The sequence below is a fragment of the Schistocerca americana genome, chromosome 5 (assembly GCF_021461395.2).
Source record: "Schistocerca americana isolate TAMUIC-IGC-003095 chromosome 5, iqSchAmer2.1, whole genome shotgun sequence".
NCBI classification, from domain to species: Eukaryota; Metazoa; Arthropoda; class Insecta; order Orthoptera; family Acrididae; genus Schistocerca; species Schistocerca americana.
The window spans coordinates 415,432,160-415,456,789 of record NC_060123.1 but is presented as its reverse complement, the minus strand read 5'-3'; the positions used below and the strand labels follow the sequence as shown (position 1 = coordinate 415,456,789).

Below are 24,630 nucleotides of genomic sequence, written 5' to 3'. Positions count from 1 at the left end.
TGGCAACACAGAGATTATTGGAGGGAATATAGGCACTCGTGGGCTGAGGTACGAGGACTGCAGCCTTGGCAGCGGCGTCAGCAGCCTCGTCTTCTGGCAGACCGACATGACCAGGAACCCACAGTAACTTCACAGTGACTCCACAAAGAGTGAGAAAGTGACAGTTTTCCTGGACCGGTTGAATAGGGTACGGGCGGTGTACAGTGCACATAGACTTTGAAAGGCGCTGAGAGAGTCTGAGCAGAGGACACAATCGAAAAGTCTCTGTCGCCGGCTGCACTCCGTGGCCTGATACAGGGCGAAGAGCTCGGCTGTAAATACTGAGCAGTGTGCCAGAGGCCAATATCTAACGACGTGGGCGCCAATGATGAAGGCACACCCGACACGACAGTGAGTCCGAGAGCCATCATTGTACATGAAGGTACTATCGCGAAATTCCATGCGGAGGTCGTGAAACTGAAAACGATTGACTGAAGCCGGAGTAGTGTCCTTAGGAAGCGAATTAAGGCCAAGATTAACACGGGCCACTTCACGAAGCCACGGTGGTGAAGGGTTCACGCCCACAGGGAAAGTTGCAGGTAGTGTGCAGTTAAGCTGCCGGAGCAGGCGCCGAAAGCGGACTCCAAGAGGTAGCAAAGAAGAGGGACGCGCCCCATATTGGCGATCAAAAGAATCATTGAAGAAGAAGACAAAGGGTGGGTGGTCACGCATGGAAGATAAACTGCATGCATACCTGCTGAGGAGAAAGTCACAGCGGTAGGACAGTGGTAGATCACCAGCTTCAGCACACACACTCTCAACCAGGTTAGTGTAAAAGGCTCCAGTGGCCAAATGGATGCCACGATGGTGAATAGTGTTGAGATGGCGTAATAGGGATGGACGTGCAGACTCATAAACGAAGCACCCATAGTCGAGTTAGGGACGGACATGGGACCGTTACAAACGGAGGAGGGCGGTTCGATCGGCACCACAGGAAGTACCATTGCGGACACGTAGGACATCGAGGGACCGCGTCGGTGGTCTGCTGCCATGGCCCATTAACGCCAAATTTCGCAGCTCTGTCCTAACGTATACGTTCGTCGTACGTTCCACATTGGTTTCTCCCGTTATTTCACGAAGTGTTGCTTGTTTGTTAGCACTGAGAACTCTTCGCAAACGTGGCTTCTCTCGGTCACTGCGCTGTGCATGGTGAGAGGTAATGCCTGAAATCTGGTATTCTTAGAACCCTCTTGACACTGTGGATCGCGGAATATTGAATTCCCTAACGATTTCAGAAATGGAATGTCCAGTGCATTTGACTTAAGGACTGTTCTGCTTTCAAAGCCTGTTAATTCCCGTCGTGCGGCCGTAATCACACATGAATCACCTAAGTGGAAATGAATGCTCATCCAGTATAATGCCCTTTTATGCATTGTTCATGTGACACTCCCACCCCCTTTATATGTGCGTATCGCTAACCCATGACGTCAGTGTATAAGCACCAACATGTAGGCAAGGGATTAGTTTGACATCCGTGTGTTTCCGACGTGCGTGCGCAAATCTGGAAACGTGAACTATGGCGACATTATTACCAAACGCGTACAAACAGAACCAACGTGCTATTATTATTGTTTTGGCTGCTGAAGGACAAACACCTGTGTGTGGGGCAGCACGTCTGTCGAGAAGCACCGTTGTCGAATAATGCGCCATGTTCCGTGCGGTGTATCTGCTCCACGATAACGCAAGTCGCCATATGCAAATGTCGTAAGGCAAAAGTTACGCCAGCTCAAGTGAAAGACATTCCTATAGTCCCGATCTCTCCACGTCCGGTTGACTCCTTCGATCCCTTAAAAAAGGCCTTGAATGGTGGACGTTTCCTGTTGTTCCTGTGGGACGGGTATGTGCAACAGGCAGTTCCAGTCTTCTTCACACAGAAGGACACGGTGTTTTGACAAACGGGTATCTTCAACCGTGTGTATCGGTAGGATGATTACCTCAATACTCACGGCGATTTTGCCAGACTGGCATACCGATTCTGGACTGTACGGCCTTCGACCGGAATCTTTTTCATCGCCCATTATTTAACAGGACAGGAGGGGCAGGGGGAGATACGGTAGCCAGCGAGATGAACGTTTAAATGAAAGTTCCGCCATTTGGCTGTATAGATTGTTTATTCCTTTGTATAGTCATTTTCAAGTGCCACAGTATTACGTACGATAAGACTGCTCTAAACGGAGTCATCGTCGAACACAGAAGTCCGATCATTCTTAACAATGTGGTACACGAAAATTGCCAAAGGGTGAAATCATGATTGTGCAGTACCATAAACAACCTATATATACAAATGACGGAACTTTCATTTAAACAGTATTATATTATAGTGGCCACGAACTATCGAGAGATTATCAACGAAATGAATGCTGAGTCGGGGAGTGGTGAAACCAGGTGAGGATACAGGACACACTTTCTTAACGTCTCTCTCTCTCTCTCTCTCTCTCTCTCTCTCTCTCTCTCCCGCTCGCTTGCCCCTCCCCGCAAATTTGCCATCATCCCCACTACATTACGGTGGCACAGATGTCGAAGGCTTTAATAGTAGTAATAGAATACATATAAAATACTATAATAGAATATTTAATTTTTTAAGACAACTTATTTGGATCGGCGCTTAGTACATCGCTTTAGCATGTAGGGTAAGAGAAATTGCGAGTCAGGGAAATATGGCATTTGAGAAGCATAGATTTGAAAATTTGAGAAAAACTTGTGTTATGCAATCAATTCAAGAACAGTGATAACAACAAGTTCTGTCATCTTTGAGCCGCACGGGATTAGCCGAGCTGTCTCAGGCGCTGCAGTCATAGACTGTGCGGTTGATCCCGGCGGAGTTTCGAGTCCTCCCTCGGGCATGGGTGTGTGTGTTTGTCCTTAGGATTATTTAGGTTAAGTAGTGTGTAAGCTTAGGGACTGATGACCTTAGCAGTTAAGTCCCATAAAATTTCACACACGCATTGTCATCTTTGACATTATCATAATTTACAAAATATAAAATTGAAGTGTGCTCTGAACGTGAACAGTATTCCGATATTGCAGTGCCTGTGCTGTTCCGAATTAAGATACAATGTTCCTTTGGATGTGCATGCAGACTGTAGCGATCACAGGCGTTATGAAATACATGATATGTATTCGCAGTTATATGGAATAACATTAGATGTATAATGGAATGACGACAGTGAAAATTTGTGCCAGACCTGGACTCCAACCTAGATTTCCCGCTTATCGCGAGCGGTCGCCTTACCATTTTTTTTAATCCCATTTTGTTCGGTATTGTTCGTTGTATTTGTTCGGGCGGACGTTTTCTGACACCCGTTCAAGTCCATCTTTGATCCGTTTTTTTTTTTTTTCTTTACAGAGGACACGTAACTTTCTGACCGACCACGTTGAGCTACCGTGCCGGCACCATTCGGCCATCGGAGCACACCTCAAGGCCAGACCCAAAATTCAATATGTCGTCAACCATGTGTTTACATGCATGTCCGAAGGAACATTACATCTTAATTCGGAATAACACAGGTACTGCAGTATCTTATTTATTCACCGACTCCGGGCCAGTGACTCTCTTGCTAAGTGTCTCCCCTGTACGGGAATATACATAATGGATGTACAGGTGCAGATTGTAGACAAATGGTCAGTGAGAAATTGAAGTTCAGGTATGGCCGTGAGTGGTGCTCGGATATCTGGTAAGGTGGCCGCCTCGCAATAAGCAGAAAATCCGGGTTCGAGTCCCGGTCCGGCACAAATTTTCGCCATCGTAATTCCATTATACAACTGATGGTTGTCCATATTCGAAGCTGCGAATACATCTCGTGTATTAACAGTACTACGAGTTTGATTTTACGTCTACAGCCTACGGCTATGGAAAAAGGGAAGGAAAGCTCCATAGCTCTGGCCTCAGACGGGCAATCTTTACCGACTGACAGACCTCTATGTCACTCTCAGCCAGTGGCGTTATGTGGAGGGGCGCAGCGCCAGCACACCGCTCTCTCAACCACCGTCGGCCCCGCACATTTTGGAGCCGTTGTTTCCCATCCAAGTACACTACTGGCCATTAAACTTGCTACACCACGAAGATGACGTGCTACACACGCGAAATTTAACCGACAGAAAGAAGATGCTGTGATATGCAAATCATTAGCTTTTCAGAGCATTCACACAAGGTTGGCGCCGGTGGCGACACCTACAACGTGCTGACATGAGGAAAGTTTCCAATCGATTTATCATATACAAGCAGCAGTTGACCGGCGTTGCCTGGTGAAACGTTGTTGTGATGCCTCGTGTAAGATGGAGAAATGCGTACCATCACGTTTCCGACTTTGAAAAAGGTCGGATTGTTGCCTATCGCGATTGCGGTTTATCGTATCGCGACACTACTGCTGCGAGATCCAATGACTATTAGCAGAATATGAATCGGTGGGTTCAGGAGGGTAATACGGAACGTTGTGCTGGATCCCAACGGCCTCGCATCGCTAGCAGTCGAGATGACAGGCATCTTATCCGCATGGCTGTAACGGATCGTGCAACCACGTCCCGATCTTTCAGTCAACAGATGAGGACGTTTGCAAGACAAGAACCATCTGCACGAACGGTTCGACGACGTTTGCAGCAGAATGGACTATCAGCTTGGAGACCATGGCTGCGGTTACCCTTGATGCTGCATGACAGACAGGAGCGCCTGCGATGGTGTACTCAACGACGAACCTGGGTGCACGAATGGCAAAACGTCATTTTTTCGGCTGAATCCAGGTTCTGTTTACAGCATCATGATGGTCGCATCCGTGTTTGGCGACATCGCCGTGAACGCAAATTGGAAGCCTTTGTTCGTCATCGCCATACTGGCGTATCACCCGGCGTGACGGTATGGGGTGCCATTGGTTACACGTCTCGGTCACCTCTTGTTCGCATTGATGGCACTTTGAACAGTGGACGTCACATTTCAGATATGTTACGACCCGTGGCTCTACCCTTCATTTCATCCCTTCGAAACGCTACATTTCAGCGGGATAATGCACTATCGCATGTTGCAGGTCCTGTACGGACCTTTCTGGATGGAGAAAATATTCGACTGATGCCCTGGCCAGCACATTCTTCAGATCTCTCACCAATTGAAAACGTCTGGTCAATGGTGGCCGAGCAAGTGGCTCGTCACAATACGCCAGTCACTATGCCTGATGAACTGCGGTATCGTGTTGAAGCTGCATGGGCAGCTGTACCTGTACACGCCATCAAAGCTCTGTTTAACTGAATGCCCAGGTGTATCAAGGCCGTTACTACGGCCAGCGATGGTTGTTCTGGGTACTGATTTCTCAGGATCTATGCACCCAAATTGCGTGAAAATGTAATCACATGTAATTTCTAGTATAATATATTTGCCCAATGAATACCCGTTTATCATCTGCATTTCTTCTTGGTGTAGTAATTTTAATGGCCAGCAGTGTAGCTCCTAAATCGGCTTCATGGCTGCGAGGGCCCAGTTCCAGTCCTCTCACCTCCGAATAATCCCTGGCCGTAACGGAAACTGAACCAGGGTCCTCGGCATCGCTGTCATCCGTGCCGGCCATTTTTTTTCTATGTGTGCTTTTCTCGTTTTTTCTCCCGTAGGCAACGACAGCGGACACAGAGGTGTTAAGCAAGAGTTCTTCCCCCACTCCACACGCAAATACAACAGAAAGAATCTCTAATAACTAACTCAGTGGGAAATGCCGTTTGCCATGCACCTCACGATGGCTTGTAGCGTATAGATGTAAATGTAGATGCAGGGCGTAGAAAAGTATTTCTGCACACTTCGACAGGCGATAATTTAATCAAAACAAATTACAGTAGACAAGAAAGTACGGGTCACATGTGTTGGTAATGTTTGAATACGACATAGTCCTTGGAAGTTCACAGTGCCTGAAAGACAAGGATTTTAAGTCTGATGCGCTGAAGTGTAACTAATTTTTATGCCTAGCTTTGGAGGGTAGGATTTATGTCTGTAAACATGTCGTGTACAGTGCCGAATATAATTTTCTTCCATAAGAACATCGTCCTTAGATGTTACCACTGTCAAGAAGATCCTGCACTAATATGCAGCCTGCTGCTTGTCACCTGAACTTCGAGAGCCAGTAGTGATTCTCCAACAGAAAGAGGTTCCTACTCAATAGTCTGAAGATGACCACAGTAGTGGTCGAAACCGGTCACATTGATAAATAAATCGTGATCAAGACTGTTTTTAATAGTAAATATTCGACAGAAGGGTTGTTTTGAACGTTTTGAGTGAGAAATAGTAACAACGGTCTCAGCTAATGCAAGGGCCCACCTGCTGCTCTCTCAGATAACAAGCTACTAACTGGTTATCACAGAAGTGTCGTGAGATGAGCAGTTTCACATCGTTAATTGTCTTTACTAAAGTGACCTACTGTACAAAGAAGAGTTCTACAAAAGTCCTAAAAGGCACACCGAGGCGGACGCTAACACTCAAGGGGCAATTATTCGTTGCTGTCAGCAGTTGTCTCGTGTGAACTAATAGGCACAACAGTTTGATTGTCTTGGCCTTACTGCTTCCAAGGTTGGGTGAAGACAACATTTCTTTTTGAAATTCTGCTTTTACAAAGGCTTCAAGGCGTTCTAGTTTACATCTGTACATGCTCATCGTTCCACGGGGATTCAGGTCACTGTAATAACAGAAATGTTGAGAGATGAATCGGAATAGGAATATCTGTTGGCTAACTACCAAGATCACCAGATCCGATGGCAGTGGACTATTTTCGTAGCTCCATGTGGAGAATATGGTGTGTTCCAAATCTGCAACGACAGTTTAGGACGTGTATGAATATTAAGAGCTCAAACGGGGCACCAAACCTAAGCAAAGAACGTGAAGCCGAAAGGTGGAAGGAGTATGTAAAGGGTCTGTAAAAGGGAGATGTACTTGAGGGCAGTATTATAGAAATGGAAGAGGGGATAGATGGAGATGGGGGATATAATAATTCGAGAAGAATTTGTCGGAGCACTAAAAGACCTAAGTCTAAACAGGGTTCCGGAAGTAGACCACGTTCCGTCAGAGCTTTTGATAGGCTTGGGAGAGCCAGCCATGACAAAACTCTTCCAGGTGGTGTGCAAGATGTATGAGGCAGGTGAAATTGCCGGCAAATTTAGTGATATATATGGCTACTGTAGGCAGACTAACTTGCGAATAGAGTTAGTAGTAACAAAGTAATACATTAAAACGTCATGCCTGATGCGGCAGCTTTCGGCATGTTCAACGAAAATGTAGTAAGTGATAACCTTTTTTTCCTTTCATCATTTTGTGGGTGGTGTCAGGGAGAAAAATTTTCATAGAGGGCTGAAATTATAAATTATGTAAATTTTGCTGCCAGTCGCTAAGTGTTCTCATTCTCAAACAGTGGATGCATAAATCTGGGTATTTCCCTGAACGGTGCGTCGTACTCTTGTTGTTTTTTTGGACTAGGAACTTTCGCGGGCGTACGGAGAACATCTCATCAAAGTTTCATCTCAATCAGATGAATGGTAAAGGAACACATAGGGGACAACCTCAGAAAGAAACATTCATTTTTATTTATGAACATTGTCAGTCCTAAGTATTTAAAACGGTCAACTCCACTGATTGTTTGACCACCTTCGGACAGAAAAATTCTCTTTTGCGGGAGTTACGTGTCAGAACCTGTATGTATTGAGTTTTGTTGCAGTTAAGCGTTAATCTATTCTCTCCGGCTACCCCAGTATCGAGACCATTTACGTTACGTTACATTTGTGTCATATTGCCATATACAAAGATAATATTGTTTGAATAGTATTTCATTTTTGGTTTCACATCATCATATATACAAGCATCAAAAAAGTTTTACATCACCCCGTTCCCCAGAACTCCTGCAGATAGACGTTGGCTATGGATGTTGTATCACAGACACAGTCCTTTTGACTGTTCAGAGATGTCATTAAACCGGCCCAAAGACGTGAACGACCATGCAAGAGCAGCGCCTACTAGACAGAGGGGGTCCGACAACCGATCAGTTCCAGTCATTCCACTAGGAAGGAGGTACACGGCTCGTGTTGTCTGTAATTCAACCATGCATAGACGGTCAATACCGCGGTTCTATACCGCCCGCATTGTTACTTTGTGCCAGCAAGGGATCTCAACAAGGGAAGAGTCCAGGCGTTTCAGAGTGAAAAAAAGCGATGTTGTTCGGACATGGAGCAGATACAGAGAGACAGGAACTGTCGATGACATGCCTCGCTCAGGCCGCCCAAGGGCTACTACTGCAATGGATGACCACTACCTACGGATTATGGCTCGGAGTAAACTTGACAGCGACACCACCATGTTGAATAATGCTTTTCGTGCAGCCACAGGACATCGTGTTACGACTCGAACTGTGCGCAATCGGCTGCATGATGCGCAACTTCACACCCGACGTCCATGGCGAGGTCCATTTTTGCAGCCAAAACACCATGCAGCGCGGTACAGATGGGCCCAACAGCATGCCGAATGGACCGCTCAGGATTGGCATCACGTACTCTTCACCGATGAGTGTCGCATATGCTTTCAATCGGGCAATCATCGGAGACGTGTTTAGAGGCTACCGGTCAGGCTGAACGCCTTAGGCACACTGTCCAGCGACTGCATGGTAGCCATAACGGCTGTACGTTAATGCCATCCTCAGACCGATAGTGCAATCTTATCGGCAGCGTATTGGCGAGGCATTCGTCTTCACGGATGACAATTTTCGCCCCCATCGTGCACATATTGTGAATGACTTCCTCCTGCATAACGACATCGCTCGACTAGAGTGGCCAGCATGTTCTCCAGACATGAACCCTATCGAACATGCCTGGGACAGACTGAAAAGGGCTGTTTATGGATGACGTGACCCACGAACCACTCTGAGGGATCTTTGCCGAATCGCCGTTGAGGAGTGAAACAATCTGGATCAACAGTGACTTGATGAATTTGTGGAGAGTATGCCACGACGAATACAGGCATGCATCAGATGGCGTTCTACTGGGTATTAGAGGTACCGGCGTGTACAGCAACCTGGACCACCAGATCTGAAGGTTTTGCTATATGATGGTACAACATGCAATGTGCTGTTTTCATGAACAATAAAAAGGGCGGAAATGATGTTTATGTTGATCTCTTATCCAATTTTCTATACGGGTTCTGGAATTATCGGAACCGTGGTGATGTAAAACGGTTCCGAGAATTCCAGAACCTGTATTTATATCCAAATGGCCAAAAACTGAATCCTGTGATACTCTTGACTTTACACGACCCCAGCTTGATTCAAATATTTTCCGTGTTTGTTGACGTTGGACGACAACCTTATGCTTCCTACTTTACAGATTTTAAGTGAACAACTGTTGACCTTCATCCATAATCCCATTAAGTTCCAGCTTAAGCAAAAGTATTCTATGGTCCACACAATCGAATGCTTGCATCAACTAGGATGAGACGACCATTTTTCCATACTTACCTATGAGGTACCACTCGCCGTTGGTGATGAAGTCGGAGAGGTCCCCGCCCTCTTCCGAGTTGAGCACCAGGTCGAGCTGCACAGAGTAAAAACAGTCAACGACTAACTGCCAGTGCTGGCGAATCGAGGCGCATGCTGCGTGCACTACATGCTGCGGGGATCCGCACCTAGCTTTGCGCGTATGCTCGCCGCGGTTGCTCACCCTGAGGGGTGCACTCGCTACGAGTGACTTCAAGAAAAACTTTTGTGTTTTAGTTGCAACAAAATGACTGTGGCTCATGTATGGCCCATGCATCTGGTACTTGGTGTGGCAGGTGTCAGAACCGGGCAGAGTGGCGCAGCTGTAACAACTTGAATTTGTAGTCGGAAGGTGTGCATTTCAAGTCCCAGCCTGGCCATCCTCCTAGAACCTTCCGTAGTTTGCCTAGTCACTGAACGCGAATTTGGAGATGGTACTTCAAAATGATGTGAGTGGTATTCTTCTCGATCTGTTAGAAATGTCAAAGAAATAACATTATCCTACAGAAGGAAACTGAGTGGCCAAATTTCGCAAGAAAAGTTGTTCCATATGAAGATGTGCCGGGTGTGACACCTTAGTGTTGTGGATAGATGAGGCGTTTGGCACAAATGTAGATATCTGGGCAGCCTGTTCCAGACAGATGTTTAGTGAAATGACATTACGTCGAGAGTTGACGGACTTTGAACTCGGGACGATACTCGGTGTACGACACATTAGTCGTAACGTATCGGAGATTTCCAATTAAGATTTACGAGATCAACACAGTCTTAATCATATCATAAACATATCGCAAAGATAAAGTTTCTAACCGCGGAAATCGCCACTCAGGGCTACCGTAAGTGTTGGACGAACGGACCACATTTCGTACGCAGAGACATACGGGGCAACTACAACTGAGTCATTTGTTTTCAAACTTCCTTTTTGTCCAAAGTTTACATGTACAAATATGACTGGTTCTTGAGTGGAACCGTAAAGTCACAGAATTTGCATTCTACTCATCAGTTTGCGTCACCAGAGCAGTGCTTCGACAAAATGGCGACAAAGCAAGAAAAGAGTTTTTGTATGTTGGAATACGCGAGATGTTTACCTGTTTCAACTGTGCAGCGTGCATTCAGAAGGTATTATAGGAAAGAACCGCTATATAAACAGAGCACTGTACGTTGGTATCGACAATTTAGGGAGACTGATTGTCTGTATAGGCCAACGGCGTTTCAGCAGTGGTAACACCGGTTCCCGTCAGATCACCGAAGTTAAGCGCTGTCGGGCTGGGCTAGCCCTTGGATGGGTGACCATGCGGTCTGCGTAGCGCTTTTGGCAAGTGGGGTGCGCTCAGCCCTTGTGAGGCAAACTGAGGAGCTACTTGATTGAGAAGTAGCGGCTCCGGTCTCGAAAACTGACGTACGGCCGAGAGAGTGGTGTGTTGACCACATGCCCCTCCATATCCACATCCAGTGACGTCTATGGGCTGTAAATAAAGAAAAAAAAACATATGCACCGTATTGGTTACAGTAGTCGCCTACCATCCCGTGCCCCTATGCTTACACTTCGACAAAGAGGCCAACTACTGGCATGGACTCGCGAACACCGTTACTGGATCCTGAAAATAATGACGGCTTGTAGCACGGCTCAATGAATCCTGCTTTCAGTAGCCTCGAGGTAATGAACGCTAAAGAGTGTGGAGTATGACCCATGAAGCTACAGATTCTGCGTGTCAAGAAAGCCGTGTGCAGACAGGATGTGGGTCTGTTGTGACATAGGTTGTGTCCGTATGGGCGTAGTTAGGTCCTATTCTCTCGCTCAGGGACAAATGACAGGTGCAAGTTATGTGGAAATCCATACAGACCATCTATATTCTATTTTAGCGTTAGGGTACTCTGACAGAGAACCCATGTTTCAACACGAGAATGCGACATGTCACAGCTATTTTGTTGCAAGCTAGTAGCTTGATAAACACTCAAGCGAAACAACGACATTGACTTTGCTCTCTAGAGCTCCCAATCTTAGCACAAGCGAGCATTTGGGGGATTCAGTAAATAGCCTCGTACCTCGATGATCCCAGCACAAACTACGATGAATAATTGTAGATAATACTCCAAATTCCGTGGATCAATACCTCTCGAGAACGATTCTAACACCTCCTTGATTCCATTCCTCGAGGTGTTACAGCAGTTTCGAGGACTCAAGGGGGAGCTCTCGATTCTAACTTCCCATGACACTCGGCCACTCACAAGTGTAATATCGATATTTATAAAAGGATAATATACTTTCGATGGATCATCAAAGTTGATACTTTCCCCGGTATCTCGGGATTTCACTATTCTATTTTCTACATATTATTTCTGGACATTGAATATGATTAATCACTTTATTTTAAACGCCCTTTCAAATAAACCTTTTAAAACGAAGGTTCATTAAGTATTTCCTGTATCACATTAATATACAGCATCTCATCTATAAGGCGAGTACTTTATTATTTTCCATGAATTACTTTTATTTTTAATGAATTTAGTATGACTATAGTGAGTGAGTTAGCGCTTAGGTTTTTATGAAAACATTTCTGTGGGGCAGGGTAGCAGTATTTGTTGTGGCAAATCGAAAGAAGACTTGCGAATTTCGTAACTGTTGTGCACTTCTCCGTATCCGACGTCGCTAACACATGCATATGGGGTGGCGCTCTAAGACAGTTTGAATTCTGATCGTGTAACAAGTTTTCATGGTCGGTATTTTGTCGTCGAGGAGAAGAGAGGTGCTGGCAAACACTTTCTGTTTACTAGACTTTTCGCAAATTTCCTGGTATAATTCCAAATATCTCCACGGTGACTAAAGCACTGTTGTTTAAGGATAATGCACCTGTCGCACGGTACCGTTCAGAGGCGTGGATGCCTTGATTTATCGAGTGTACTAAGCTACGTGCGGCCACCATGATCAAATCTCCCATATTTTTCGCCTTATCAACAATACAAACACAACTCTAAATTCCAACCCCTCTCAGCGCAGTCACCTACATCCAACAGGTACGCAAAAAGGAAGAAAACTTTCAACACTAGGCAGCTGAACTTACTGTCAGTATTCTTTCAGCTAACAATGCCATACGACTTGTTTTACTTTCAATAATATTTTTTCAAAACGATTTTATCTCTATAATGAACGTACCATTTCAATTGCTAATTATTTATGAGATCTTGTTGTTGTTTCTGCTCACCATCTAGTTTAGGAAACCACGTTCCAGGTACGCCAGCTCACACTGGGATTATTCAAGAAACGTAATGCGCTGGGTCTAAAGCTGATTCACAACATTCGTGTACGGTGCACGATTCCCTGGATCGATTTTCTCCTCGCTTGAATGAACAATACATGACATAAGCACAGTCTTGCGAAGATGCCCGGTTAAATGAGGGACTGCAGCTGTATCCTCATATGGAAAATATATACATGAAGTGAAATGGGCTCCGCGATATAATTGCTTTTGTCGTTCGAAGGCGGATTGTTCATAGAGGCCCGCCACTGATCTTATTCATGTAGGGCATCCCAAAGGTACTTGAAAGTACAACTGTAAGTTTGTGTAAGACCTTTCACGCTCATATTGTATCAAAGTAGCTTGAAGGAACTCCATGGGTATGGAGTGTTTTACTTCAATCCAATTAAGCCATATGAGATGGAGATGAAAGATATACACGCGCTATGAAACATCCCATTACGCGTCTTTGACATATAAATACACATCTGTACTTCGCAAGTCAACTAACAGCAAATGGCGCAAGGTATTTCTAGTATTCGCGAATGGTGTCCCCGAAGAATATCTGTCGGTAATAGTCCACATGAGCTCGAAAGCTTCCATTTTTCTTGTCAGTGTCTCTGGGCGAGGTGGTGCAGTGGCAAGACACAGGCGCTGTAACTGGGAGGATAGCGGTTCATTGCCCGTCGAGAATTCTCGCTTTAGATTTTCCGGGACTTTCCTAAATAGTTTAAAGCTAAAGCTGAGGTTGTTCATTTAAAAAGAACGTGCCAGTTTTCTTAACCAACTCAGGTTTTCTCTCCGTCTCTAATGAAATCGTCATCCATGGGATCTTTCTTCCTACCGTCATGATCATTTCAAAAGGTGAGTGTGGGAAGAAGTATATACTTGCTGAATCTTCTTGAGCGGTCATGTGTCCCAATACCTTCTCAACTAGCTCTCAATAGCATATACGTGATGATGAATCCTTGTTATTTTTAGCTTAGATAATAATAGTCATGTACAAAACTTACAAAGCTTGTTCAAAAAGTAATGAGTTTTAATGGAGGGGAAAGTCTTCATCTGCTGTCTTTCACGTATGGGCTTCATTTGATTTTAGTTTATTCCTGTCTGTAGGCTCCGTCGAAGCTTAAAAGTGCGTTAGTCTGCCGTAAGAGCTGTGCCATCAGATTCTGTGCGGGACTCGAATAGTCAGCTATGGAGATGGTGGCCATGATCCAGAAATTGTTCAGAGGCCAACGCATTTCAAAAACTGCTGTTCTGATATGGTACAACTGCTTCAAATACCGTTGACATAGTGTGGGAAATGAATCCCGTATCCCGTGTAGAACGCCCATCGAAGGTAGAAACAACGACTATACGCGACGTGTGCGTGATGTGTTAAATTCAGACGGGCGGGTAAGCGTTCGAATGTTTACGGACCCGGAATTGATAAAATGACTGTTCGCGCCATCATTTCCCAGAATTTGCAGACGAGAAAACGAACAGCTCGTCCCAAAAGTTACGACAGATGCTATGTACTAGACTAGGAATGTTTTTACGGCATGATAACAGGAGAAAGAATGTTTGTTTTTGAGAACGACAACGAGACGAATCTCCAAAGTCCCGAATGGCACACACTAGTAATTCCCTCATTAAAAATTCTCGAAGAGGTAGGTCAAAGGCCAAAGCACGCTCATCGTCTTCTTCGTTACCAAGGGCGGGCTCCGCCACGAATTTGAACCTGAGGGACAGACCGAGTGCTTCCTACGTGGAACTGCTGGGAACATTCATGGGAAGGGTCAACCGAATAAGGCGAGCCTTTGCCGCCAGCTGAAATATGTATCATGAGAATAGAGAAAGCCAAACCTCATTTTTTGTCAACAACTACCTTGCACGGAACGACGCTGCTACTTTTCCCCAGTCCCCCTACAGTCCCAACATGGCCCTGGAGAACTTTCCCAGATCCACCGAGCGAAGACAACACTCAAGGGGTAACACCACAAGACCGTAGCGGTGATTGAAGCTGCTTCGACGAGCTGCTGGAGGGACATTCCCCGAAAGCACTTCCAGAGCGCATTCCAAGTTCATAGCGATGTCTTAAATATTCTCCCAAATTTGGGCTCATTATTTCTTGTACGAACCTTGTATCATTACAACACCGACAACGGTTAGTTAGTTTCGCTCTACGGAAAATTTCTGTGTTTCAGGCTGGGAAATTAACTTGATTTTCTTCGATCCGTGATGTAATGGTCCTATGCTGTTACCGGAGTAGTTTGCATCATATTCTTCTTAGCAACCCGTAGAAAAGCAGTCAGGGGATATAAGACCAAGTGGCCACGTAAAGGGTTTCTCTTTATCAACTATCTGAATAGTTGGCGTCCAAAACGGAGGCAACACACTGATCGTTTCCGTATTTGTGTACATCCATGTTTGTGCATTCACAATTGTCACATAAGCAGATATGTCTTCAAATCAGTGAATGTTTGGGTTTTACGGCAAATTCAGGTTGTAGTTCATCTAGAGAGTGCTTCTTCACAACTATTTTAAATTGACTTCGGTTTTTACTAACATAAAGATCTTTGAGTTGCTCTTTTACCTGATTTTCTGATTTTTTCTCTTATTTGTAAGTAAAATCTGGTGATGCTAGGACTCATTCAGCTCTCGATTATCACAGGTATGTATCCGGTAGAGATAAAGACGTAGCTCTGTACTGACAGTCTAATCACTTCGTTTCGTGTAGATGCGGGATAGCCCACATTATAGTTTTCGTGCTTAGCGAAAATTTATTAGTTGGTGATTCAGTGGGAGTCAATTTTGCCTAAAGAAAAGAGGTTTCCTTCATACTTTGCTGAAATTCTCTCGCCTATGATAATGGTAGCAATTGGGACGTAAGTTTTGCCAATGTCTCTGTCTCGTGTGAAATGGAGGGTTCGGCTGTGGGCGTGCTGGTTTCTCCTAAATTTTCGTCGCTCGAGTGGATTCTCTTCTATGTGTATTGTGTTGTTCTAACGCAGTGGTCATCAAACTACGGTCCGCGGGCCGCATTCGGCGCAAGCCAGGTATACGTGCCGCATCGGACGACTAATGGCCGAATACAAAAACGTCATCTAACGTTAAGAACTTCTTAAGCGTGTATTTTTCCTGTTCAGTAACACAAATACTTACAGATACAGCAACATTTTAAGATGCGCTTACTTTTAATTGACGTTGGTGAATTCGGCAGTGAGCAAAGTAGGCCGCTTACCTCAGGGACAGAGGTATAAGTAGTACGGCCACTGCGGGGTTACAGGGCGTGAGGAGAGGAAAGTTTTATTTTTTGTCATCTGACAACTCACGTGAGTGCGTGGCTCCTACAGATCAAATTTCAAACGACAGTAGCTGGGATTCGTGAATACGTGTTATGGATATGGTCATCTTCAAATGCAATACATATCTGTAGCAAAGAATATGGATAAATTAAGGCTATTTTAATACAACACAATGAGTAGAAGTACAATGGCATTCAAAACATTTAGTAAATCTGTGAGATCGTGTCTCATATTGCGCAATATGTTTAAATATAAGTTCAGTTACTGTTTTTAATCAGTTATTCATCCGCTCAGACAGACAACACAACACTACTTCGTCAGGCAATTACAGTGTTGCATCTTTGAGGTCGCGTGTGGGTTGGGACTGGGAGGGAGGGGGTATGCACGGATGTGCAAGCAGAGGTTGAGGCGGGCGGGGGGGGGGGGGGGGGAGGGGGGAGGGGGGCACAGGTGGCAGCAATCTGAAAAACAGAAGTCGACACGAAGTGTTCAGAGTGGTGTCGATTTTTAACCATCAGAACTTGGGGCCTGGCGGCCAACTTATCGTGCCCTTACTATAGATAATCTATTAAGGGTTCATAACATAGTAATTTGAGTAGGTTACCGGTTAATAACGAGATCGGTACATATGCGGTCTGAGGTATCGCCTCACAGTGTCAATATTGGTTTCTGACCAAAAAAAAAAAGACGACCACTGTTCGATCGTACTGCTAGCCGATTTTCCTAGTTGGACTGAGTTGGTACCGAAGGCAGCATAAGTGGTTTCCGTTATAATCTCGTGGGTGTTATTTACGCTTCAGGCTGTTGATAGTTGAAGGGGTTTACGAACGCACGTACTTCGCTTCTGTAAGTGGCCAACTTGTCCACATACCGCATACGTATTGGGTTGACCCTTATATATGGGGGGGATACAATAAGTTTCCACTTTAATGTAAGACGCTCGAACACCGTTATAGACTTTTAAGTTGTTATCTGTTGTCCTCTCCTCCTGTTTTATTTGGATAAAACTATTTAAGTCTTCAATACCGATTAAATATGTTCGTCCGGCATTTCAAATGGATCGGTATGTACCTACCAGTACATGATCCCTCCGGCCAGGACCGAGCGAGGTGGCGCAGTGGTTAGCACACTGGACTGAAATTCGGGAGGACAACGGTTCAATCCCGGTCCGACCATCCTGATTAAGGTTTTCCGTGATTTCCCTAAATCGCTTCAGGCAAATGCCGGGATGGTTCCCTTGACAGGGCACGGCCGACTTCCTTTCCCATCCTTCCCTAATCCGATGAGACCGCTGACCTCGCTGTTTGGTCTCTTCCGCCCCCAAATCATCCCAACGCTCCAGCCATCGATGTCGGTAACTTCATGATTTCACCTGTTGGGGGTCACAAAATCACCCTCTACTTTAGATTTGTCCATGATTCGTTGACATGTCAGTTGTGAGCTGAAAAATCTGTTTTTTGAAGTAAATTAAATTGAAATGTATATCTATCTTCTAAAGATAAACGTTGTTTGACAATAAGCCAATAATCACTCATGGCTATCCTCGGTTTGACACAAACAATAGGGCAGTTAAATCGGTGCGTATTCTTTAGAATTTCTTCCACGTTAGCCCTATGCTCCACAGGAGCTTACATACTGTTGCTGCATCGCCCGACTTAGCTACAGTACTCTCTTGTATGTCTGTCTCGCCCGACCTCTACCGCGCAGCTAGGACGTACAGTAAATACAGCACGTCCTCGCACGGTGATCGCCGTAGCCAAACTGACGAGCTATAAAGGCACGACTCACGACACTCCGTCACACCTCTATGCAGCCATGACTTCTCTCCTGCTTTTCAGACCTCACAGATATTTTCACGGGAGAGAGGAAGACTGATTTACTCTAATGAAGTAGTCCTTGTGCTTAAGCACTAAGACTCTCATTTGATGATGATGACGATGATGTTTGGTTGTTGGGGCGCTCAACTGCGCGTTTATCAGCGCCCGTACAAATTCCCAACCTTTTCTCAGTCCAAACTCGCCACTTTCGTGAATGATGACGAAGTGATGCGGACAACGTAGACACCCAGTCATCTCGAGGCAGGTGAAAATCCATTACCCCCGCCGCGAATCGAACCCGGGACCCCGTTCTTTGGAAGCGAGAACGCTCTCATTCGAACTGCGACTGACCAGACATTTGTTAGCCTGTGCACGTCAGCAGTCGATCCTGCAATGCAATCGTGCTGCCTTTCTCAGCGTCATTTGGACATACTTGAACACCCTGTTTACGCTTTGAAGGAAAATGCGCGCATTCGTGATAGCTTAGCAGCATTCAACACTCTTTAAAACGAGGTTCGTAGAACGCAGGTACGAGTTTCTAGTTTCAAAGCTTTGCTATACGTTGTTTTTAAGTTTATTGATTGCTACTGAGCTGTAACGATTGAACGTTGTAACCGCTACGCCGCATCTGTATAAATGGATAATACTACATAAAGAGTCTGTCCTGGTGGTCTATTGATACTCCTCTACGGCTGCCGCCTAGACAGGACTTGCCAGCTAGCTCTTGCTTCGCGCGCGCCGGCAGAAACAGTCGTTGAGCAGGTCAACTATTTTGAGTACGACACAAGATTGTCAACAACATGGAAAACTTGTACGAACGATGTACTATGAAATTTACCTTTCAATACGAATTTGCACGCTCCACGATTTCCGAATTCGATGACTGGCTCTTTGTAAAGATTAAGTTGAAACATTATGAAATAACTAGCTTGAAATACAATTTAGTTGCGGACACTGTAGAGGTGAAACTATGCGGTGATGATACTTGTGTTACAGTAATGACTCAACCTGCAGACTGGTGATAAAGTAAGGTTGCTATTAGTTACCCTGGATTGAGCTTACAGATTTTTATTCAATTTATTGCCTTTCGGGCCATATCCATCCAGCCATTTCAATAGTATTGTCAGTTACGACGATACAGCGCAACACCCAATCCCTGAGCGGAGAAAACCTCCGACCTATCCGGAATGTTACAGTCGAATCATGTCTTCAACTTGCCTTTTGAAATAACAGCGGGCCACATTAGAAGAACATTCCGTTCACGACATGCTTTTGCAAGTGACCAGAGAAAAACGGACGCGAAATGAACCCTACGATATCGATTACGGCGTAAAGAGCGTGAAAATTGATTATAAAAAGTACATTCAGTCATTCATACCCGCATAAGGTTTCCAAGGCTAAATAATTTACAACGGGTAGCCGCGCCCTTGCTCATTGAAACATATCAAAACGACAGACCCAGACACATCAGCTCAGAAATACTCTCGTCCATTCGAATACAGACGTAGGACACAGCAACCATACCCAAGAATTCACCTACGGTCCAGGCGACGCAAGAAACTCCCTGACAGCTCGTAGTACTTTGACCTGTGACGAGCCAACGGCTGCAGACGACAACATCTACAGAACTGTGACGACACTTAGGCGCTGCCATAGACAAGTTTATAAAATCGCTTACTTTACTGATTCGCGCCCATCCCATTGCAGCTATCAGGGATCAACATGCACCGACTCAACTGGAGTACTAGCGTGGATAATTCGCACGAGAAACCATTTGCTGTTCAGAACGCAATAAAAATTGCTGCACATAATGATTTCAGCATAAGATCTAATAAAAAAGTTTGGCAATTTCACATTGGGGGCGTATACGTTTACTATTAAGAAATGTTGGAAACACGTAGATATTCCGCTGCCACTTTCTAAAACCACTAGCGAGCTAAGGTTTAATCCTTATTTTCCCCAAACGCGATCGATTTCTCAACAAAAATCATGAAGTCAAACAATAACGACGACAGAAATACTGCCCTTCAGGCACAGAAAGTAAAAGCAAATTCACTCGGTCGGGAACGTGACCCAGAACAGCAGCTTATTCCTAAAACTAATAAACAAAGCAGCGCGGAACGGCGGTAGCAGAAAAACAAAAACACTGCCACGCCTGTAGACCTCGCGTCTGATATTCACATAATCAAAATAAAACCAGAGCAAAGAGAGGATGCATCAACAACTGTCGCAACTCACCAAGCCGAAAATAAACAAGACGAGCCTCCGGCAAGCTCTCAACACAAACCTGGAAGACCGAAGCGTGTAGCGCGCAGACAGACATCCGAGGAGACATATGATTTAGAATTTAAGCTTCAGAGTGCACGCAAAACGCTCACAAAAATACGAGAAGAAGTGCTCATCAAAGGAGCAAAAGGGCGTATCATCTTCCGAAGTAGACGACGATGATGCAGCTATGAAAACTGATGTACAGGTAGCCGAGCTTATGGATACAAGAGTCACGCATACACCAGCAACAAGTTTAGAATAGTCGGAAGACACGGAAGACTAAACACAGCCCGCCACGGACTTCAAGCGAAATTTCAAAATAGCAGTAGATAGTTTAAAAAAATCATGGTTGCAAAACACTAACACAAATTCTTTACGGAAGAATGAAGAAAAAGGTGGTATAAGCTGGCCTCGGGGAAGATGAGGTTGTATTCCAGAGAACAGGAACACGTGAGGTAGTACTGACACTACCACTTATCTTAGAAAATAGGTTACGGAAAGGCAAATATACGTTTATAGCATTTATAGACTTAGAAGAAGCTTTTGACCATGTTGACTGGAATACTCTCCTTGAAACTCTGAAGGTAGCAGGGCTACAATACAGGGAGCAAAATGCTATTAACTTGTACAGAAACAAGACACCAGTTGTAAGAATCGAGTGGCATGAGAGGGATGCAGTGGTTGAGGAGGGAGTGAGACAGGGTTTTAACCCATCCCTGGTTTTATTCAATATGTACACTTTACACGCAGTAAAGGAAGCCATAGAAAAATTTGGAGTAGGAATTAATGTCCAGGGAGGAGAAATAAAAGCTTTGTTTGCCGACGACATTGTAATTCTGTCACAGATAGCAAAAACTTGGAAGAACAGTTGAATCGATTGGAACATATAAATAGACACTCCGCAAGCCACCGTACGGTTTGTGGCGGAGTGCCTTGAAAGGAGGGTATAAGATAAACATCAACAAAAGCAAAACAAAGATAATGGAATGTAGCGGAATGAAATCAGTTGAAATTGAGGCAAATAGATTAGGATATGAGACGCTTAAAGTAGTAGATGAGCTTTGCTATTTGCGTTGCAAAATAACTGATGATGGCTGAAGTAGGGAGGATATAAAATACAGACTGACGGTGAAAAGAAAAGCGTTTCTGAAGAAGAGAAGTGTCTTGACACCGATTGTAGGTGTAAGTGCTAATAAATTTTTTCTGAAAATACTTTTGCAGTGTGTAGTCATGTTTGGAAGTGAAACATGGACGATAAACAGTTTAGACAAGAAGAGTATAGAAGCTCTTGAAGTGTGGTGGTACAGAAGAATGCTGAAGATTAGAAGGGTAGACCATGTAAGTAATACGGAGGTACTGAGTATAAATGAAATAGTTATTGGGAGATGAAGAGGCTTGCACAGGATGGTGTAGCATGGAGAGCTGCATCAAAGTAGTCTTCGGACTGAAGACCACTATCACCACCACCACCACCACCACAACAACAACAACAGCAGTCTATATGAACAGAATTGTTTCCGATACTGAAATCCGAAACTTCGAAAAATATCTGTATGCCACCGATTTAGGCATAGTATTCGTAGAAGAGCTAGTTTCAACATTGCTGACTACGCAGTAGAAATCCACGTTGGGAACGAAAGTAGTACAGCTATAATGTGGAAACAAGTAATGAACCTTAACTCGCACGCAAAAATTGGGTGTAATTCACGTGGACAACGAAGTACGTTTTATTGGGATGAAGCTGGAAATATTTTTATTAGACCTTATCCTAAAATCATTACGGACGGCGATTTTAATTGCATTTTAAACAAGGCATGTCAGAATCCCAATTTAAAATTTTACCATGAGCATCAGATTTTAACGGATGGACTCAAATTAATTGACTCTTGGACACATTTACATTGGCAAAAACATGGTTTTACTTATTTCAGTTCCAACTCGAAGACAAGGGTTTTGCACAATTCATTTCTGGTAGAGAAGTTAGGGCATGTGCCGTTTCAGACAATTTGCCTATCAGAATTCAGTTAAACTTGCAAAACCAAAAATCTTTCGTGGGGAGACGCACCTGATATAGCAACCCGACAATTATAAGAGATCCAGGGCTGATTCAGGCTATTGAATAAGTTTGGAAAAAATGCATTCCAGAAGTTTCTAGTTACATTCGACGCATTGATTGATGGACACGAATGTTTGAAAATCCACGACTAAGTAAGTGCGATATCAGTTCGCAGAAGAGAAAGATTACTGGAGGACGCAGATAAACGAATTTTATTTTGAGTTCTACGAGTTCTAGAAGTTCTGAGCACTCGCTACATGCCATGGAAATGCAGATACTGAGAAGAGCATTAGAGATTTCTCTGCTCGACCGTATCAACACTACAACGATCTGACAACTGGCTGGAGTCGTTCCAATAAAACAGATGATGCAAGAATGGAGACATATCATACAGTCACCTACCGGTTCAGTCATCAGTTCAACCTACCGTCTCGCTGTCGAAGACCAGAAAAAGCGATAAAGACCTATAAAAAAAGATCTGAGATCAATAAGCCTAAATCCTTAGGAAGTGTTAGACCGTAAGAAATGGCTTGCATTCCCCTTCCAACGGGATGACGCTAGTAAGCAGAAGTATTTCTACGATATCTATACTCCAACACAACGACCAATAATGAGACTTCAGTTCACATAAGAAGCCAAAATAATTACACAGACGAGACATTCACTGGAAGGAACCAAAGTTAGGGCGCGCAGTAAGGTAGAAGTCAATGACGAAAAAATCTCCATCTGCCATATGATTAGAGAATCGGAAAGAGCTTGACAGACATTAATTACCTACTTGAGAGGTCTACAAGGAAATGTCTACAACATCCAAGCCATCACTGGACAGCACGTGATCGGTTATTTACGGATTGAAACTAATGAAAGCATGCAACAGAATCTGTTCGATGGCATCGCAAGCACGATCATCGAGAATGACAAAGAATCAGGTAGCAAAAAAAAAAAAAAAAAAAAAAAAAAAAAAAAAAAACATTTGTGATGAGATCGAAAACCGAAAGCAGCAGGCTTCGACGAACCCCTTATAAAATTTTACGCTGAATTTTGGTATTTATTGGACAAGAACTCAATGAAATGAGTAACGGAAAACTTCACGGTATCAGACTCTCCTCTCGATTTACAGAGATTCTCAGTGTTAATACCAAAAAGGTGCATAGCATCAATTTGCTCCGACTTCCGCCCTCTCCATAGATTGAATACAGATTTTAAAATCTTTACGTGGATAATTAGTAACAGAATAAAATCAATCTAGCCTCGAATTATCGGACATTACCTAACGAGCGCAGTTAAGGTCGTTTCATGTTAAACGCCTTAGTCAAGTGTAGGGATCTAGCCCATCCGGCTAGCCGCACGGTCTAACGCGATGCTTCCCGGGCGGGAAGGCGTGCCGGTCCCCGGCACGAATCCGCACGGCGGATTAGTGTCGAGGTCCGGTGTGCCGGCCAGCCTGTGGATGATTTTTAAGACAGTTTTCCATCTACCTCGGCGAATGCGGGCTGGTTCTCCTTATTCCGCCTCGGTTACACTGTGTCGGCGGTTGCTGCGTAAACACTGTCTCCCCATAAGTGTACACCATAATTACTCTACCACGCAAACATTTGGGGTTACACTCGTCTGGTATGAGACATTTCTGGGGGGGAGGGGGTCCACTGGGGGCCGAACTGCACAATAACCCTGGGTTCGGTGTGGGGCGGCGGTGGGGTGGGTGGACTGCTGTGGCCTGTTGTGGGGTTGTGAACCACTGAGGGCTACGGCAGGACGAAGCCTCTCCGTCGTTTCTAGGTCCCCGGTTTAATACATACGTACATAGGGATCTAACATGTTTGAGGTGGGTGTGTAAAAATAAGGGAGCACTGGCCGCTCTCGATTTTGACAACACATTTCACAGATTTAGTCACACGTTTCAGACATCTCCGAAAAAACAGATACCATCTTCATATAGTTAAGGCTAACCGGCCATTGACCTTCCTCTGTGCGGATGCACACGCATTCCTCGAACTCTTACGGGATTCGGTAAGATTGTCTGTCGCGCGTAATGAGTGTAATGGGCAGGGCACAACGAATGTAATGTGTGAACGTTAAGTTGGGCATGTGGGTCTCACGGAGAGCGTGCAAAGAATAAATCCCTGCAGTCGCACTATCCTCTGTGCCCTCCGTGGCTCAGATGGATAGAGCGTCTGCCATGTAAACAGGAGATCTCGTGTTCGAGTTCCGGTCGGGGGACACATTTTCAACTGTCCCCGTTGATGTATATTAACGCCTATCGGCAGCTTAGGGCCTTGATTTAATTATCATTTCACAATAGTGTGTTGTCCACTTTTGCGATAGAGCAGCGATTCCACGTGGCATGGATTCGACAGGGCCTTGGTAGGTGTCTGGAGGTATGTGGCAGCACAGGTTTGTGTGCAGGTCACGAACTTCAAGTAAATTACGAGCCGGTGGCTTGTG

General features: G+C 44.7%; 1 protein-coding gene across 1 annotated transcript in view; it reads right to left on the bottom strand.

The window, feature by feature from the left end:
• The window catches only part of LOC124616408 (neuronal acetylcholine receptor subunit alpha-7-like), a 330,693-nt gene that overhangs the window by 118,207 nt on the left and 187,856 nt on the right, over positions 1–24,630 (bottom strand). Inside the window, exon 5 of the mRNA XM_047144712.1 lies at positions 9,501–9,576. Within this exon, the coding sequence (XP_047000668.1) occupies positions 9,501–9,576 (76 nt within the window). The remainder of the gene's footprint in view (positions 1–9,500; positions 9,577–24,630) is intronic.